Here is a 20,519-nt window from a genome sequence, read left to right as displayed (position 1 = left end):
TCCTCAGGCACCGGGCCGACACCCAACCGCCATTCGCCTTGAGGCAGCAAAGGAGCCCATCACGGCTCTCCCTCGCTCAGAAGCAGTCTTGCGGAAGTCACAGGGATGGGGTAGGCTTCAACCGTCAGGCAGTGCAGATGGGTCTGGGGGCTAGGGGTGATTGGCAGCCATGAGGTTGGTGTTGAGGCTGCAGCCTCCCATCAACAGCCGATATTTTAGGCATCACTTCTCTGGCAGGCATACAGCGTGTTTTTAGGGGACTTCCGAGAGCAGGAATGTTCCTACCCTGTTTCACAAGCCAGGGAGTCGCCTTAAGAATGCTTGATGACAGTTAGGCAGGAGGATTTCCAACAGATTAGCAGCGTTTAGCCCGGAGCTGAGCTAAAAAGCAGCCACCATGATGGCCATCCAAGCCACGTCATCTGGAGGGAATTTTAATTATGTCACAGACACAACACTAGATAGGTCACACCCTCCTTTACCTAGTGCAGCTCCATAGAAGATTGCCAGGGGCTTCTAGGAGTGGATAGCACTCCTTACATGTGAAACTGGATACGTTCTTGTGTAATGCACCAGTGCAAGAAAAGCACCGGTGGCCGAATATTGGGCAAGAACACACTCTGATCTAACACCAAAAAGAGGTGAGAGGTAATCATTCATCAACCACCCTCTCAATTTACAGTATCACACAGATAGAGGTTGATGAAGGGAAGCCAAACTACCTTCTAAGGAATCCCTCCCGATAGGAACGAAATGCCTTCACCCACTATTTAGTGGCATGCTTCACCATTGGGCTGCTTCCACACTCTCAGTGTTGCCATCAACAGGGGTGGAGCATAAAGACTTGTTTTCTATGGTCTCAGATGCTCATGCCAAGCGTAAGGTAACAGCAGGGTGTATGACTAATGTTTCTCTGTATAACGTATGACTGACTGACTAAGTCAGTGATAAAGGAAGGGATCACATGGTCCTGACGAAGGCCATTGATCCGGAGTGGTGTAAGATTGTTGGACCGAAACATGTTGACAACAGTAATAATTATGATAGGGTAAATAAAGCATGTAGATCATCATACTGGGAACTTATAATTCTCTCTGGGGAACCCAGGAATAAAGCATCAGAACTGATTGGATATCCGCAAGGTATGTATACCTGATAAAATCTTTCATACAGCTGATCCTGCTTTAACATTTGACACCATAAAAATAACTCCTTATGCTCCACTCCTGTTGATGGCAACAAAGGCAGTGTAGACGCAGCCCTAGGATGAAGCTTGCCACTAAATAGTGGGCAAGGGAATTATTTTCCTTTCAGGAGGGATTCCATAGAAGAACGCAGTCTGACCAAGCCCCCTTAATTTTATCCTTTAATTGGAACATGCTTATACCCATCATTCCAAGTTTGAAACTCAACACTATTTTATTTGGGAACGCAGCCTTTCGGGATACATTGAAAAAGTGTTTAGATGATTACGTTAAGGAGATCAAGGTAATGGCGACCTCCTGTTTACTGGAGTGGGAAGCATTTAAGGTGGTGTTGAGGGGACAGTGCGAGGCGACAACAGTTGGAATCCAAGAGCGGCTAAACATGGACATATTAAAGCAGGAAAACCAGGTTCACGATTTCTGGGGGGATCCTGCCAGTGAGATTAGATTGTGTGAAGAGCGGGTGTCCGTTCTACCATAACTCAGCATCTGTGAGGGTATGATTACCACACGTACCTAACTAAGGCCCATGATGAGCCATGCAGGAGGCATTGCTAACTGCGCTGCCCTCGCCAGGGCTGGATAGGGAAATGGCTGTGTCATATAGGTCTCTCTTTAATGTATGTTGACAGCAAAATTCTTAGTTGAATCCAAGCCGACAGAATCCTGCCGAAATACAGAGGTTAATCCACTCTGTCCAATCAGGATTTATCCCCATATGCAGCATTTTCCAGAATATTTATTGAATGATACAGGTGTTGCAACACCAATAGCCTTCCCTGCTACGGCCTTGGGTCTGTCAATAGACTTCGAAAAGGCCTTTGATTCCCTCTCCTGGGACTTCCTCTATGTCACAGTATCACACATGCGCAAGGGCAGGGGGTTCCTCAACTGGAGCATGCTGCTATATAATACAGCCTGTGTGAGGACCAGTGGAGTCAAAGCTGACAGCTACGCGCTAAGCAGGGGCACCCGGCAGGGTTACCCGCTTTCACAAGTGCTCTTTGCGATGACCTTGGAACCGCTGGCCATCGTCCTCTATCAGGGTGATCACTACCAAGGGCTTGAGGTCAATGGCCCCCCTGTTTCTGTCATTATATGCTAATGATATGCCCGTCTATATGTGTGGCACAGCTGGAGATACAACGGGGGAGTTTGGAGCCTAGAGAAATATGGGGAAGTCTTGGGACTGCGGGTCAACTGGGAGAAGTCCTGTGCACACCCTTTTGTGGATCCTGGGGAGGGGAGCAAGCCAGTGGCTTTGGAGGATTCCTTACGGTGGGAACCTGTCGCAATCAAATATAATGGAGTCCACATTTATCATGAGGAGAACCGTCTACTAGATGACAACATTGTGATGAAAGTGGCAGCCCTGAAACAAGCTTTCAGATTCTGGCAACAACTGCCACTGTCAATCTTGGACAGGTTAGCTCTGATGAAGATGATCATCCTCCCTAAGCTGCTGTATCACTTCACTGCCCTCCTACTAGGGATACCCAGGAAAGTGTTCTGGGATTTAGATGCCATAAGCCTGTAGCTTCTCTGGGTCACCCACAGGAGAATATTATTAGCAAAACTGAAATTAACCACCACAAGGGGGAAGTGGGGGAGGGTGTGACTGGCAGTCCCAGCTTTACTATCTACATTCTGTCCATCAACTGTGTTTTTTGCAATTTTCACCCCGAGCGGGCTGGGTATGCTCAGACGTGAGTCCCAGGCTCTCCACACCACTGGAGTCAAGCTATCCAGGCTGAATGAAGGCTGATAGCCAGAAACCGGTCCTTGGATGCTTGATTCCGGTCTGGGAAAGACATGGCTTGGTAGTTCGGACTGGACTGTTCCCATGAGGCACAGGGTCAGAGCTGATTTGCATATAGCCAGTGTCTAACCCAGGGTGGTGTGGAGTGCAAAAAAACGATGGATTTAGGCCCAGATCCTTGTACTGGGGTGAATGTATGACATTGTTCTACATTCTGTCCATCAACTGTGTTTTTTGCAATTTTCACCCCGAGTGGGCTGGGTATGCTCAGACGTGAGTCCCAGGCTCTCCACACCACTGGAGTCAAGCTATCCAGGCTGAATGAAGGCTGATAGCCAGAAACCGGTCCTTGGATGCTTGATTCCGGTCTGGGAAAGACATGGCTTGGTAGTTCGGACTGAACTGTTCCCATGAGGCACAGGGTCAGAGCTGATTTGCATATAGCCAGTGTCTAACCCAGGGTGGTGTGGAGTGCAAAAAACTGATGGATTTAGGCCCAGATCCTTGTACTGGGGTGAATGTATGACATTGTTCTACATTCTGTCCATCAACTGTGTTTTTTGCAATTTTCACCCCGAGTGGGCTGGGTATGCTCAGATGTGAGTCCCAGGCTCTCCACACCACTGGAGTCAAGCTATCCAGGCTGATAGCCAGAAACCGGTCCTTGGATGCTTGATTCCGGTCTGGGAAAGACATGGCTTGGTAGTTCGGACTGGACTGTTCCCATGAGGCACAGGGTCAGAGCTGATTTGCATATAGCCAGTGTCTAACCCAGGGTGGTGTGGAGTGCAAAAAACTGATGGATTTAGGCCCAGATCCTTGTACTGGGGTGAATGTATGACATTGTTCTACATTCTGTCCATCAACTGTGTTTTTTGCAATTTTCACCCCGAGTGGGCTGGGTATGCTCAGATGTGAGTCCCAGGCTCTCCACACCACTGGAGTCAAGCTATCCAGGCTGATAGCCAGAAACCGGTCCTTGGATGCTTGATTCCGGTCTGGGAAAGACATGGCTTGGTAGTTCGGACTGGACTGTTCCCATGAGGCACAGGGTCAGAGCTGATTTGCATATAGCCAGTGTCTAACCCAGGGTGGTGTGGAGTGCAAAAAACTGATGGATTTAGGCCCAGATCCTTGTACTGGGGTGAATGTATGACATTGTTCTACATTCTGTCCATCAACTGTGTTTTTTGCAATTTTCACCCCGAGTGGGCTGGGTATGGTCAGATGTGAGTCCCAGGCTCTCCACACCACTGGAGTCAAGCTATCCAGGCTGATAGCCAGAAACCGGTCCTTGGATGCTTGATTCCGGTCTGGGAAAGACATGGCTTGGTAGTTCGGACTGGACTATTCCCATGAGGCACAGGGTCAGAGCTGATTTGCATATAGCCAGTGTCTAACCCAGGGTGGTGTGGAGTGCACAAAAACGATGGATTTAGGCCCAGATCCTTGTACTGGGGTGAATGTATGACATTGTTCTACATTCTGTCCATCAACTGTGTTTTTTGCAATTTTACTATCTGGCAGAGCAGCTGCAGTGGGCCTTGCAATGGTGGGACCACTATTGGGATGACCACCGCAGGGCCTATCCAGACTCACTCCCTCACCACATCTTACCGCATTTGCTGCTGGGGACACATCGACCTTAGGATGAAGGGGTCCTGATGGTGACTCTCCAATATGTATGGACCTGAGCGCTGCAACACAGTCGAACGCAGGCCTTCTATGCACAGGAGCTGCTACTTACAACTGCTTGCCCTGCTGCGTTGGGGCAAGTGGAGTGGCCTTCACATCTGGATAGCACTACCGATCACCAGAATGGGCGAGCTCTATATCAATGACACACTAACAGACTTTGCGAGCCTACAGGACCAATATGAGCTGCCAGTGCGTGGTTTCTTACTGCACGGGATGCTAATTTCAGTGACGTGCTGGTGGTGGATGGGGCCTGGAATCAAGTAAATCGGGACATACCATGCCTAGAGGATAACAAACCATGTCGCTAACGTGAAAGCGAGCTCACAGATGTACCTGTGAGCTGGTTCAATCAGTTCTACTCATCTGTGGCGATATGCGGGCCCTGCATGGAAAGTGTTTGTCTAATGGCACAGGCAGAGATACGGGTACACCTAGTCTGTGGAGATGTGGCAGGCAGTGGAATCCTAGTGCCTGCATTCCACTATCTGCCTTTAATAGCACTCTATCTAAACCAGTGGTGCAACTAGAGCCAAATTTAGGGGGTGGGGGGTATTACTAAAAATGTCGGGGGGCTAACTCTTCCAGCAATAGGCTGAGTGAAGATGAAGGAGTGAAAAAACAAGAAAGCCACGTTATCACGTAAATGGTCTTTTAAAGACCTGTAAAGTACTCTGGTGCGGCTGCGATAAGCTCAAAAACATGTGTGCGTGCCCGGGAAGGGGTTGGGAATGGGGGGTGGGGGGGTATGGGGGCTGAAGCCTGAGCGCCTGATCTAAACATGTTTTTAGAGATGGTGTTGAGCTAACTCTGCAAGCAGGTCTGTTATTCCAGGAATAGCAAAGCATCTCAGCTTTAATTGTGAATGACCTCAGCTCACAGATGGGAGCTTGAGGTTTGCAGAACGAGGATGCGTGCCAGAGCTCGCAGGGCTGGTGGGTCAAAACTATGCAGAATATTACAATCAAAGCGACGTTTTCATGGACTGACATTTAATAAACCGAAATTTGCAAAGCTGAAACTAAAGCTCAAGATGCTTAAATAATGAGATGTTTGCGTGTTTCAATACACTATAAAGGTAGCTAAGGTAAATAAAGCACATGAGAAAGAGGCATTTGCCCAGGGTCACACAGTACAGTCAAAAGAGAAGCTGAGGTTAGAAGACAGGTTTCTTGGTCACCTGCTAGAAGACTTTGGGGCCTATTTATGAGAATGTCATGCAGCGCAACAAGTCACCTTGCTACGATGCACTGTGTGACAGGAATGCATGGTATTTGAGGCAATACACAGTAATCCTGCCTTTTCCCCTGCACTGGCAGCAACTATGGTGCAAGGGTGCCTGCGTCGCATGCAGGATTGTTTTTGTGCAGGAAAGGACACCAATCTTGATAGGCATAGTTCACTTTCTATGTGTGCTAAAGAATGCAGCACACATGGAAAGAGGAAGTAACGAGGAGAAATAAAGATCTTTCTCCTCCTTATGCCTCAACGGAGAAGGCATATCTTTTTTGGCACATTCCTAGGTCTACCAGTTCAGGTCAATCTGGGAATTCATTAAAAACCATGGGAGTTGCTTGGGAACACCCACGCACTGCCCATGGAACCACCCACGCACTGCCCACGGAACGTCTTCCCAGAGCAGAGTAAGGCAACGATTTGTGATGCGTTGCCTTATTCCAGATTTATGGAGCCAGTCAGGGCCAAAAGTGGACTTGCATGGCTTCATAAATCACATTTACGGTTTGTATCACTCCTCCACTACGTTGCGTGGTGCAAGAGTGACGCAAAATGGCTCATAAATAGGCCCCTTAGTTCCTAGTCTAAAACGCTTCTGGGTAGTGCACAACAAATCACACAGAAAATTAAATGCAATTTTCAATCTACTGAAGGCTAGAACTATTAAGTATAATGGGGTTGCCGTGTCCCTCAGAACCTGTGTATATAATTATAAACTACAAGTGGTCCTAACGGGTGTCACAATTTTGGCAGAAATTGTGGGAAATGCTTTTTATTAAGCATAGATATAAAGGGTCCAATGATGATCCCCATCAGGCTGTGCGTGAGAGTTACTATTAGTGATTCCTTACTTGCCTCTGCACATCAAAATTCTTAATGTGCACAAACCACGACAATGGAGAGTAATTCATCAATAACATGTATTATTCTGGCTGTCCCAAACACAGATTACATATAATACAATCATGTAAACTAACATAACATGGAAAATCAACGTTTACAGTGTTCACATATACAAACAAGAAAACTGAAAAGCCACACGTAGTCACATGCCCACACTTATGAAGCTCAAGGTATCCTTGTATGGTTTTCTTTATATATTTGTAAGATAGCTGGTGCAAGACATTGGATAATTACGCCTTTCGACCCTCTGATAACGTGTTAGTGGCTATACATCTTAGATGGTCTTCCTCAGGACTAAAAAAAACAAAGGGACCGTCTCCAAAAGGAGAATCCAGGCTCACAAAATGAGCATGCAAACTATTATCAATGTATATTCTATGTCATCATGGTCCCCAGCCGGAGTACGCAAGGTATGTAAAGTGGGGTAAATATCACCCAATCATTCTTCTCTTTAAGTACACAAAACCCTTTCAAATTAATTTTTGGTAATTGTTTAAGGAAACCGATCCTGATCAGCAGCTGATACTTGTGGGTGATACTTATCCCTCTTTATATACCTTGCGTACCAAGGTGGGGACCATGATGACTTTGAATATACATTGATGATATTTTGCAGGACTCTCATTTTGTGATCTTGGATTCTCATTTTGGAGGCTGTCCCTTTGGTTTTTTAGTCCTGGGGAAGACCCATTAAGATGCATAACCATTTACATGTTTTCAGAGAGTCCAAATGTCGGCATAATCATCCAATGTCCTGCGTCAGCTATACTACAAATATATACCCAAATGAATGAGCTGGCAGATGACTTCTGCCTACCACCAAAACTTTAACATCATGTGCCAACATTTTTAGATAAAGCATTAACCTTTAATGTAAAATGGGAAGGAGTAAGGGATATCCACCTAGTGGTTGAATTGCACAAATTGAAACCAGAAAACCTGGTATCAATCCTGGCTTACACACTTTACCAAAGTGTGTGATCCTAAGCAAATATTTTATTTCACTGTGACTTGTTTTTATTAATTATTGCAGCTTGATTTTTAAAACATTTTTGTAGTTTTATATTGCATGAACCTGGCCCAAAAGTATGAGAACCAGATTATGTTACACATTTTTTAGGCTTGGAAAGATTAAGTTATTTTACCAAATATCTCGAATGTTGAGCAAAGGCTGGACTTCAAACTGGTCCCCCAAATCCGAAGTCAGCAGCTCTAGCCATTGTGCCAGCTGTGCGCTGAACAAAAACACCACGTGTTGTATTTAATAGACTATAATGTTGCTCTATTTAGAATAAGAAAATAGGCGACATATAAGGTGCATATGATAAATTAATTGCCTCTTAGTTCACTAATGGCCTAGTTGCCATGGCAAGTAGGGGGAGCACAAATGTTTCATGTTTAAAACTATCATTTTTAATAAATGCCTTTCAATGCAGTGCTTTAATTTGATGTACTAAAGCGAAACACTTCTACATGTTAAAACATTCATTTTTTCAACATCTTGAAGCAACTTTATCATATTTTCACATGATGTCTGTTGCATATTTCACATGTCAAATGTAGTAAAGGAAGATGCACAGTCCAACTGTGTAGGTTATATAATACTTTATTGTAGATTCCTTCTAGGATAGGTAAGAAGGAGAAGATAGGAAGTATAGGTAAAACCCCACCAGCAGCTCAGCCTGAGTTGACCAACTGACACTGTGAGCCAGAGAGACAACCAGGCATTCTATGATGTCATGGTACATTCTAATTAGTGGAGAACAGAAGAGAAGTAATTTACTACACCAAACATTCTCAAGGCTCGGCTTGTGCTCAGGCTCTTGGAGCGAGCCTGACCCTTATCTTGGCTCTTCCTATTAATATGTTGTCTTGTCCACCTGTTCTCTCAATATTAGCGAACACACGATCTAGGAGTGAAAACAATGGGGGTCAAATTCACTGCAGATGCTAGTTTGATGTATTAGTTCGCGGTGTTTGCTTGCTATACTGCTGCAATTTTTAATTCCAGTTTTATGCTGTGATTTGAATGAACATGTCTCTGTGTTTGTCCTGACGCAGACATAGGCCTTGCAAGAATTACCACCGTCTTACACAAAGTAAGATTGTACAGACTGCTGCTGAAAGGGGCATATTTGGTGTTCTAGGGCAGTGGTTCCCAAACTTTTGACTCCTGAGGACCCCCACTGAGTCACCGCTGGAAGCCGGGGACCCCCAAGCAATTTCTGTGATTTAAATTTCAAACATTAAAACAGTAATTCAGAAAAAATAAACACGCGTGCACACAAAACAAATACTCGAATTACTAAGGATTTTAGGGGCATATTTAGAAGCCCCTATCTCCATGGGAACATCACTTTTTGCAACGTTCCCATGGCAATAGAAGCTTTGCCTTATTTACAAGGCAGCGTTAAGCCACTTAATATGGCTTAACGCTGCCTTGTAAATAAGATCCCCTGTCACACAATGCCTAGTGTGAAAGGGGTGGGCAGTGGGTGTTGCGGTGGGCGTTCCACCGCAACACCCATTGATTTTGACGCTGCCCCCTATTTACAAGGGCAGCATAAATAGGAGGTAGTGCCAAAATTAAGCCAGGGAAAACCAGGTCTTAACTTGAGAAATCGAGGAGAAATCCTTTATTTCTCCTCGGTTTTGTTTTTGCAATGTGTGCTGCTTTGTGCAGCACACATGGAAAAAGCAAAACACCTTGGATTGTTTATGTTCAGGAAGGTGACCCTTCCTGCACATAAACAATCTTTCTAAAAGAAATTCCATATTGTAACTTCCATGTGTGCTGCATTAAGCAGCACACAATGAAGTGACAAAACAGAATTTCAAGATTGAAGCGGGACCTTCCTGCACATAAACAATCTTCCACTGTATACACACACCCTTGCACTATGGTGCAAGGGTTCCCCATTGGCGCTACACTGCTAAGTGTAGCGCTAGCACAGGGGGAAACAAAGGCTGCACCATATTCTTGTAAATATGGTGCAGCCCGCTGTTTCCGAAGTGGCGGAGCGTGTCGTTAAGCCAAGGAGGCTAACAGCACTCTCTGCCACTTCTGTTGTAAATATCCCCCTTAGTAATTTATATTCAAAGAATTTGCAAAAAACAAAACATTTTAATGGGAAAGTTGTTGCTGCATTTCCGTGACTATCTTTTAAATGGTTGGGTTTATTTCGCAGTACAAGGCTCTTGCTCCTGCTACCGCCAGACTGGAAACCCAAAGCAGCCCTGGCAAATGTTTTCAGACCAGTCGCCATACGGTGCACACCAAGTGCAGTGAGTGAGCCTGACCACTTCAAAGGGGGCTTTGGGAAGCTCTCTCTCCAAGAAATTTAGGAAACATTGGCGCAGTCTAAACACATATATCATTATATATTAAATTGTATTGGCTTTTAACGAATAGTAAATGAAGACCTTACTATACACCAGGATACGACAATCTTTGTTGGGGTTCTTTAATGATTCCCTTATTATCATCCTTCAGCAGTGCCTCTCATCTCTCCATAGCCTCTCTGTCACATGTATTTCATTTGTTTTATAGTATCTCCCATACCATTGTAGGATGTCGGAACACTTTACATCACATACATATAGAGACAATGAATCATACGTGTAAATCAGTGTATAGAAAATGTTACATAAGGCAAAGGGTACTACAATGTATAGGATTCACATGTCATTTATACTAGTAGGCATGAGTGCTTGATCCGGAGAAGCGCAAACTTGGGATTCAGAACATCAGCTAGTGGTTAGCATTGACTTTAAAAAATAAAAATGTATTTCCGCCCATATAAACCTTTTTAGCAGCATCAGGATAATGAAAGACTTGGAAAAAACATAAGTTACTAACTTGTACCATGCAGTTTGCAAGCAGTTCTTTGATGACAGTTTATAGGTCACTGTGCTAGATTAAGATTGTCACTTATGAACTGCAGAGTAACAAAAAAATCTGTGACAAAAGCAGCAACCCACTGACCAATGCCCATAAAACACAGTTTTTTTTTCAAATGCATGGTACACATTCTTTGCACCCTCTGTTCTGTGCTACGTTAGATATCTCAAAGCTGCACTGGACAAAACTCTCATCTTTCCAGCAGGTGCATTAATCACTGGCGTTATTTTGACACTTTTATTGTTGCTCTAAAACTGCTAATTAGACAAGGAACTTTGCATTCCTTTTAAAACTGCCTCTTGCGGACCCCCTGGGAATGTTTCACGGACCCCTGGGGGTCCGCGGACCACAGTTTGGGAAACGCTGTTCTAGGGGGCTTCTGGCGCCCCCTTTCGGTGGCACCTGGGGCCACTGTCGCTGTAGAACCGCCCTTGACCCTTCCCCTGTTTTAGCTTCTGTCACTGTACCAGTGCCAGCCTGGACATTGAATCACCAGTTGGTGCAGATGATGCCAGCGGCCTTTCACCACTGGCCCGCTATACAGTTGCCTACATCCCGTCTCCGACGTTTCTGCAGAACATACCAGTGCCAAACTGCTAAAATTCTGCATATTTTTGATTCCAGCTTTAGGCATGTTCTGTCAGGAACTGCCTACCCCAAAAAAAGAGTTCCGTTACAAAGGAAGTCCTAATTTTCTCGGAGGTGTTGCAGTTCAAAGACACAGTATTCTGGTATGTATTTCCCTCAGACGCCCATCACGCCTGCAGCTTTTAAGGAGCAGCTTTCAAGGTGACATTTTAAGCTGCCGCCTCACTCTTGCTGAATTCCTTCTCTTCCTCTGTTGTAGACTGCACGGGGCGCCATCTCTATGGCTCCATTTCAACATTGTCAAAGAACCAGCTCCTTGGGACTCACCGCTAGAATATTTTGTAACTGATGATGTAATTGTCATTCAGAGTCCATAAAAAGGTTATCTAAATTCTGTCACCAGTCTCATCAGCCGTAAATGGTGTTGTGTGTGTTCACGTTGACAGACATACACTTCTCAAGAGGCACAAAAGTGAGAGACCCTGGAATCTAGGAGATCAAACATTTCTTAAAAGTTTCCATGCAGTTTCTTTGTTTCAAATGGGCTTTACAGGTCGTCAAGTTAACACCACTCTCTCAAGCTCTTGACGCATTAAGAATTTCAATTGCAGAGCGAAAAAGAAATTGGCCAATGATTTTTTTTGTTGAACTGTTGTTTATTGTTTGCTAGATTAGGCACTTCAAAGATTGATGATCGGCAAATCTTTCTATACAACAATATTTCAGCAAGCATTTGCAATGCAATAAGTTTCGCATTTACGCGAGTTTAAGCTATTGGCATTGTAAATGATGCCTTTTATTTATGCTTTAAAAACAAAAATAAAAATGAAAGGCATTGTTATTTGCAATGCCAATAGCTCAAACTGGCGTAAATGCGAGACCTATTGCATTACAGATGCTTGTTAAATTAGTGAGTAGAAACACTCCCTTTCGGCCTGCGAGGCAAATTAATTAAATAAACAAGCGCAGCTGCTAAAGTTAAGGCGTACCGCGCTGCAAATAAAAAAAAGAAAGAGTGCTTACCGACTTATGAAGGAGACAGTGTAACGCCACAAGTAAAAGATCCAGTCCTCATGGGGGGTAACAAATGACGACAGGGCGGTAACAAGGAGGGACTAACAAGCCTCATTATCTATCGGAAGCTAGCATTTACCAAGGTCAATGACTTCAGCCAATCAAAAATATGAGCAGAGAGAAGGCGGGGCTTCCACAGCATACTCGACTACTGGATGCCTCGCAGAGGGAGCAGTGCATGTGCTGCCGCTAGGCTCGACCTAAAAAGGGTGCTATTTTTCTAGATTCTGCTTCACTATATTAAATTCCAGAGATATTAGTGCTTGGAGTGCTGACTGAGTTAATGCAAATATGTTGTGAACCTTTCTATGCTCTACTCTGCAGTGACCTCCAGGCCACAGGAAACAGACCGGTAATCTCTTTGCTAATTGGCGCAAAGGTAGTCTTGAGAACATTTCAATGCAGTGCCTTGATGGCGTCAGTCAATATATTGCTTTGCTTTTCATAGAGACGAAATGCTTCTTAAAGTTATTCCCTTCACTAAACCAAACTCCAAGGTATCCATATACATACGGCATCAATGTTCTGATCGTCTAGGTGCCAACTTTGACTATTTCTTTTTTATTTTCCCCAAATACTGTAATTTGGTTCTACCTAAATCGACAACCAAATTGTTTTGAGTGTTATACTGTCACAAAGCAGTAATCAATTGCTTCTCAACTCACATGGATAGGAGTAAAATTATATCAGTTGTTGAGGAGATTGATGAAACACTGGTTTGGTAGTTTGAGATTAGTTTCTTATTCTATTCCCAGTTTGCAAGGTATTTAAGAAATAGACCACCAGACCTCTTTGCTACACCCAACAGAGATATTGGTCTATAGTTACCAGGCTCACTGACAGGGCCTTTCTTATGCAGAGGGTGAATTACTGCCCCAGGCAAATTATTGGGGAACTCCTTGCTCCAAGGAACAGCCATATACAGCCAACAATGTTTACAAACTCAAATTCAAGGTTTGCCCTATTAATGCTCTTGGAAACTCCATTTGGATGCTGTGTGACATCAGCCCTTGCAACGTTAATCATTTGTGCAACAATTTCTTAGACAATGTTATGGGCTTGAAATTCTTAGACAGAAACGGCTCTCCTTCATCCTGGATTTAGGACAGCTACATAAATAGGGCCAGATTTAAAGTGTGATGGATGGGATACACTGTCACAAAATGTGAAGGATTTTCCATCTGCCTTATTACAAGTGTCATCAAATATAATGAACTTGTCATAAGGTGGAAGGAGTATCTATCTCCTTTGTTACATTGTAATGCAACTGCAAAACTCTACATCAGTCCCATTAGGGGAGTGTCCAAGATGGAGACAGAGTAGGAGTTTTCTCTCCTCACTATGCGCCATGCGCGTGGTATGCTGCCCACCGCCACCTATCCGAGACTCCTGGATGTCGGCTCAGAGACATTGAGGACTGGGAAGATGGGTGGGGTGTCAGGCAGACGACACCTGGCCTCGATTGGAGAGGGAGACAATTGCTCTGTAGACACAGTGTCTCCAAGACAGAACCATAAATGCTGAACATGACTCTCAGTCAGTGAGCAAGCCAGAAAACGGGGGGCGAGACTGATCCCCCTTCCACCCCAAATTGAGCTCCTTTACATCATAGCTGGTGAAGGTGCCCCAAAACTCGAGTACAACCCAGAAATACTCCAAAAAAGGCCTGTGGCCATGCCGGAGTAGTGCGCTGAGGTAAGCAGGCAGAGCCTGCCGGTGATCGGGCATTGTTTAACAGTTGAGGATAAGCACGGCAATACGCCCGGCAAACCTGAAGCAAGAGGCGGGGGATTATTCTCCGCGCTGGGCAGAGGCTGGTAGCTGTGCTGCTGGATTGACTGAGTGGAACAAGATACAATATGGTGGGGACTGCTGACTTCACCATCCATGTTTTTGCTTCCTCTCTTAGGGCTTGGCCAAGGATTGTGGACCTCAGAATCGCGGTTGGTTGAAGCATGTCTGAGCTCCTCCCTGGGAAACCAGCTGCTCTGGTAGGGTCTCCCACCTTCCCAGAGACATAAACAAACTGGCAGGCAGCATTGTGGGATTGGTGGAGATTCATGCGGGGGGAGCAGGGCAGGCTGGAGAAAACAGTACGTGGATGCGCCGTGCCTGAGTGGCCCGGACGGGTTGCCTCAATCTCTATTGATATAGGAAAGTCTCAGACTTGAGGTGCCGGGCAACTAAATTATCCAAGGCCACCCATCAGACACACGCACACTACTGAGCTACGACTTTGCACTGGGTTCTGGTCTTTTGTCCAAGCCGTGAAATACATACGGCCCAAGTGTGACCTCCTACAAACACAGGTGGCTAAAGCAGCAGCTACGAAATATGACAGAGGTGCCCCTCAAACGCACATTTATGGAGGAACTTTTCAGCAAACTCCGCAGTGACATTGCTGCACTGAGAGTGGGAGTTGCCAAAGACATCAAGGATGTAAAACATGATATGGGCAACCTGGGCCAGGTGGTCTCCAGTGTGGAAATGGCAGGTGATTGTAGGAAGGAGGAACTTGAGGTCTTACAAAGGGAAGTTATGGATCTGTGCAACCGAAATGTTGACCAGCAAATGTACCTGGAGAACACAGAAAATAGATCCCAGAGGTTCAATATATGTATTAAAGAAATACCAAGCAAGGTAGGGGCAGGACTATTGGAGGATAATGTGGAATGCCTCTTCCACTGTGTTTTGCTTGGCCTGGTTCAGGATGATGTACAACTAATCACACTCATCGGGGCAGGAGATCCTTGGATTCCAGGAGAACACCACCTCATGTGCTTACTTGTGTGCATCCCTTCAAGCTAATAGAGGCATTCATGACAGCAGCACACAAAGATGGGGTGAACTTCTTTGAGGGGGCAACATCACAACTTTATCAAGATCTCGCCCAATTACCTTACAGAGGAGAAGATGCTTAGGCACATTCATGACTACCTCTCAGAGAAAGGCATAAGGTACCGGTGAGACATCCCATTTAGTATCATCTTCACTATAACCGGCACAACTTACACAGTTGCATCCCATCGGAGGCACTCTCAATCTTGGATATGCCAGACGTACTGGAAGGCCTCCCTCCTGGCGCCTCACTCGGCTAACTCTCAAAACTGAGCGACACAGATGGGGGAGCTGGACCACGATCTCAATCATGGTCCAGCCAGGATTAAATACAGAGAGAGAGACAGGCCATTCTTACCAAATTACAAGGAAACAAAACAGTGGACGAGGGCAGAGGGCTACGACTGCTCTCCCGTATCAGAGACTACAATAAAATTTGGCTGCAAAGACAATGCTGCAGCCCTGGGGCCGGCACTGGACTGAGGGGAGGCATGGGAGATGGTAAAAAACACGGAGGTAGGGTGGAGGGCGGACGGGGAGAGGAGACGGTCCTCCTGACTGAGGAGGAACTTGGTACTGGACCCAATGGGCTGGACTCAGCTCATTACTGTAAAAATGGACACCACCAAGGGGGTAGGGGAGGGGGGGTTAGTTGAGTTTTTGTTGTTGTTAGGGTGAGGATCCTTGATCCTGATGATTCACTCGACAACTCTTCTCCTCCTTCACTAACAAGACGAGAGCTGCAGCCATCCCCCTTGCTAACATATTTAAGGGGAAAATAACAGACATGCGCTCAGAAACATTAAGCCGTCTTTTGGCAGTCCGCATACTAATAGGCACTACAACTTCCACCTTTGGCCACTATATATGCTCTGAATGACAATTAGGAGATGTTCCTTAGAGTTGTCCTCTCACAGATCATGACCTCCCCGGATCACTAAACTGATTGGAGGAGTCCTAAATATAGTGGTGGACACCATAAATGACCAGTGTGGGCAGCGGGTGGGTCAAACGGGGGCCCTCTCTAAGGGGAGTCTCGAGTTGATCAGAGAGCTGGGACTGGTTGATATATAGTGGGTATTAAACCCCAAACAACCTATTATTCTGTAGGGAGCGTTCATGGCTATTGTCTCTGTCTCCTTTGGCATCTTGTCCTCCTTCCATTTTTGTACCTGCTGCTTTAGGAAGGATATTGTTTAAGTTTCTCTCTTTCTCGTGTTTGGAGGAGTTTATACTTGGACAGGAATTATGAGAGACTCGATCACCTCATTAGTGCTACCCACATGCTCGCAGTGACCCAAAGCACCCCTATTGAAACATCTGCCCTTTTCAGATTGTTCGCCCATTATGATTGACATGCGGGACTACCATGCTGATACTTCCACGCGAACCTGGAGGTTTAATGATAATCTAATGAAACATGATAGAGCTACCAAGACAGGCAGACTCAGAAAAATAGACTACTTACATACTAACAGCACTATTGACACACGAATTTTACTGTTATGAGGCACACTAAAAGCAGTGACATGCAGAGAATTCAACTAGGAGGCTGCCCGCTTTAACAAAGAGCAGGAGAGACAAAAGGCGGTATTTGGAAGGAGGGTCAAAGAATTTGAAGGCTTGCCTAAACCATGTGGATCACACTGTGTGTGGCGTCAACTCACATTAAATAGACAACTCAAGGACCCTGGACATGGACAAAGCTGAGCTAGAACTTATATGGCTTGAGCAGCGATTCTACCATGGTGGCAATAATTCGGATTGTTTTCCAGCTAGCAAGTTAAGGGCCAAGCAGCAGAAAAACGCAATAGATCAACTGGCAACTCCCTCTGGAGAGCCAGTGCAGGACAACAAAGACAGAGCTGCCATGTTCAGATGTTTTTATGCAGACCTATAGATGTCAAGTACCGTGCCCCTATCAGACACACAAGCATATCTAGCAGAGTCGCCAAGCTTTGCTAAGAGAAAGCTCCTGACCCGGATGGCTTTACAACTGCCTATTATAAACTGTTCTGCCCACTACTGCCCCCGATACTGACACTGCTCTACAATAATTTTGCAAAGACAGGTACAGTCATCCTCCCCTCGCCCCCATGTGTGAGGCAGTCGTAAGTCTTGTGCCCAAGTCCAGGAAAGATCCCACATGATCCCAATGGAAGTTTCGGTAAACTTCTCAGTTGCCTATTCATATATTTGTCTTCTCCCTGATTTCCTTGGTGAAATGGTGAGGACCCACTCTATTTTTCAAACACTGGGATGATTCAAGTAATCACATTTAAATGTTCAATTCTTCTGATTGGTAATGGTGGATGTCTTACATTGTCGTACAGGTCACCTTGACTTAACATCCTATGTTAATCTTCCATCTTTATGGCAGATTAACAACCTCCTTCAGGGGTGATCATAAATGCTTTTGATGGGGTGGGTACCCAAATATATCCTTTCCCTGGCCTCAGATTCATTGGAAATTCAACAATTCAAGAACAGAAACACTTTGACAATAAATAATTTTAATTGGGTGAACTATACATCTTCCAAAGAGTTGAGATTCTAGAGAAATTGATGAATTTGGTGTAATATATAGCATGTGTTTAATCTGAAAAACAGAGGCACGGCTGAAATGTCCCCAAAGAATGGTAAGTTTAAAACTCTACCCTGATTTTCCAGCCTACTAAGCAAGGGGAAGTGAAAAGATGATGGGGAGACCTTCAGAAAGTAGAAGTGAGTAGTGACTGAAAAGCAAGAGCGAGAGGAGGCAGATGAGGAAAGACAGGCGGACAGTAGAGGGAGGACTGTGAGAGGGAATGGGGGTGAGGAAGACAGAATATCAATGAAGGAAGGTGAGAGATGCTTGGAAGCAAGAGTGCAGAGAAAGCAAAGCACGAAAGCCAAGTAAGAAAAAGATTGAAGGGAAAGGTAGAGAAGGAAGGAAAACGAAAGATGGGAGGGAAAGCAAGCGAATGGGAGAAAATAAATGAGGTAGAAAACTGAGAGGGAGGAGATAAATGTAGGAGGGACAGAAGATGGATGGGAAAAAGTAATACACAGAGAGGAAGTTGGAGTGAAGAAATGTTGGAAAATGGGAGAGAGTGGTGGAAGGTAAAGGGTTAACGTAAAGGAAGAGAAAGGATGTAAAATAAATGAAACCATTAGGCAAGGTTAGCTGGGACAGCAGATAGTAAACGTGGATTGGAGGAGGGAGGCGGAAAAGAGAGGAATGACCAGTGACTGCTGAAAGGAGGTTAAGAAGAGGAGGGCAGCAGGACATACCAAACCCAGCACTTGCCCACCGCAGCTCTTCTTCCTCAATGCCCAGCGTGGCGTTCACGACATCAATCGATTCCTGGAAAAGTTTCCCAATTCGCTCCAGATCGCCAGAGTAGAAACTGTCAAAGACCCAGGCCTCGTCCAGAGGGGGGCGCTCATAACCACGTCTACAGTGAGCCGTGGTGACTTCAGGCGCCAGAGCAGTCTTCTCGGCTTGTCGCTTGGCCTCCCTGGCACCACGATGCGGGTGCCCGGGCTCGCCCAGGGACCCGCGCGGCCTCATCATGGTCTCTCTGACTTGGCCCACTCAGACTTTGCCTCAGGTGCAGCAGAGAGGAGGTGTTCTCAGCAGCTCTCCGTAGGCACAGACAAGGCTGGGCCTTCTTGTAGGGTGGAAATCAGCAGTTTTAATTAGATCTCTATGGGGGGAGGTGGGACACCGGGGCCCTGACGACGGAAAAGGATTGCTGGCACGAAGCGTCCTCACATCTCTTAAGCCCATTTCCACTCCGTGTGGTCCCTTACCCTGGAGGTTTGGAGATGGGAGGCAGCTTCATTCCAGCAGCATCCCCACGCCCAAGCTTTACCCTGCACAAGATCTGAAAACAATTGTTCTGTAGCCGCCTTCTGGTATTTCGCGGGAGAATGTGAGGTGCTTATATACTTATATTTAGGAACATAACAAAGCGCTGCAAAATAGCTTCAGAAAATTTCTGGCATCTTTCGAGCTATGCTAGTCTCCGAAGCCTGCAATGAAGGGGGTTTGTGGGGGACGTGAATAGATTTTAATGGACAGGGTTTAGAGGGACCCACGGCCGTTTATTTGATATACTACAAGAAGCTTGTGAAAGTGAAAGATATGGTTGTTGCCTGAAGATTAAGCGATAAGAGGGAGCCAACTGTACAGCTCAGTTGGTGTACAGCTCAGTTGGTGTACAGCTCAGTTGGTTAGCGCATAGGTTGTAGAATTCCAAAGGTCACAGGATTCAATGACCATGTATATGTTTTGTAACATTACAGAGCGAGGCCAGAGCTTATACAATCTAAGCCTTCCCCTGCATGATGTAACCTGAGACAAGATTCATGACCAAGGCACGTTTTATAGACCCCCAACTTATTTATAAATCTGATATTTGATTGACGCACCAGCAGTAGCCTGTCAGAAACGTTCCCCTCCAACTCCTCATCGGTTGCAACTAACTAAAGAGTGAGCAAAACCAGGGTGACCACTGGCAAGAAGGTGAATTCGAGACAGTGACAGTAAAAATTCGGGACAAAGGGCCAAAATTCAGGACAAAAATCCAGGACAAAGGGTCCAAATTCAGGACAAAAGATATTTTTTACTGACCCATCTGAGGGGGTTGTACGATTATAAAATAGACAGTTGACAGAAGTACAAGCCAAATAGGTTTATGTTCTTTAGTTGTACACACTGGAGTATTGAGCAAGCATTCGCATACAGTTGAACGTATTTAAAGATAAAAAAAAAACTGACCAACATATGCAGTCCAAGCAGAATTTGACAGATGACCTTGAATGAAAATGCAAGAAGCAGCTCTGTGCTTTTGAACGTACACATAGGGGCCTATTAGTATGGCGGGCGGATCGCACCCGCCGGTAGCCACCCCTGGCCCAGCGGGCGTGATCCGCCCACCATCCATGCATGAATGACCCCCGCCATATTATGATGTCTAGGGGGTCCACAGCGGACAGAAAGACTGTCCGCCGCATTTCCGCCTGTCGATGAGTCAACCGGGTGAAAAAGGGGTCTGACATGGTGCCGGTGTCTGCAAGACACCGCCATCCAAGTTAGCATGCAGGCGGAGATGTGCCTTTCCATGGTGGCGTTGCCGCCATGGAAAGGCATGCAGTCTTTGCGTATGGGGGCCCGTAGCGGGACCCCAGGTAGATGGGGGGTGCACATGGGGGGTACCTCTGGTACCCCCTGCATTGGCATGGACAAAGTGGCAAGCACCGCGCGGTGCCTGTCACCTTGTGCATGCCAATGCACAACCTGCATTCCCAGCATTGTGGCAGGTGGTGCTCTGAG

General features: G+C 45.7%; 1 protein-coding gene across 2 annotated transcripts in view; it reads right to left on the bottom strand.

The window, feature by feature from the left end:
- Positions 1-18,772, bottom strand: part of ASB18 (ankyrin repeat and SOCS box containing 18) — a 302,293-nt gene extending 283,521 nt beyond the window's left edge. For both annotated transcript variants that reach the window (XM_078681372.1, XM_078681373.1), the window contains exon 1: positions 18,473-18,772. In XM_078681372.1, the coding sequence (XP_078537498.1) occupies positions 18,473-18,755 (283 nt within the window). In that variant the 5' untranslated portion in view covers positions 18,756-18,772. The remainder of the gene's footprint in view (positions 1-18,472) is intronic.
- Positions 18,773-20,519: the final 1,747 nt, after the last annotated feature.

Source organism: Lissotriton helveticus, chromosome 3_1 (genome assembly GCF_964261635.1).
Source record: "Lissotriton helveticus chromosome 3_1, aLisHel1.1, whole genome shotgun sequence".
Taxonomy (NCBI): Eukaryota; Metazoa; Chordata; class Amphibia; order Caudata; family Salamandridae; genus Lissotriton; species Lissotriton helveticus.
The sequence above is the reverse complement of the archived record's forward strand: the minus strand, read 5'-3'. Positions and strand labels throughout refer to the sequence as shown.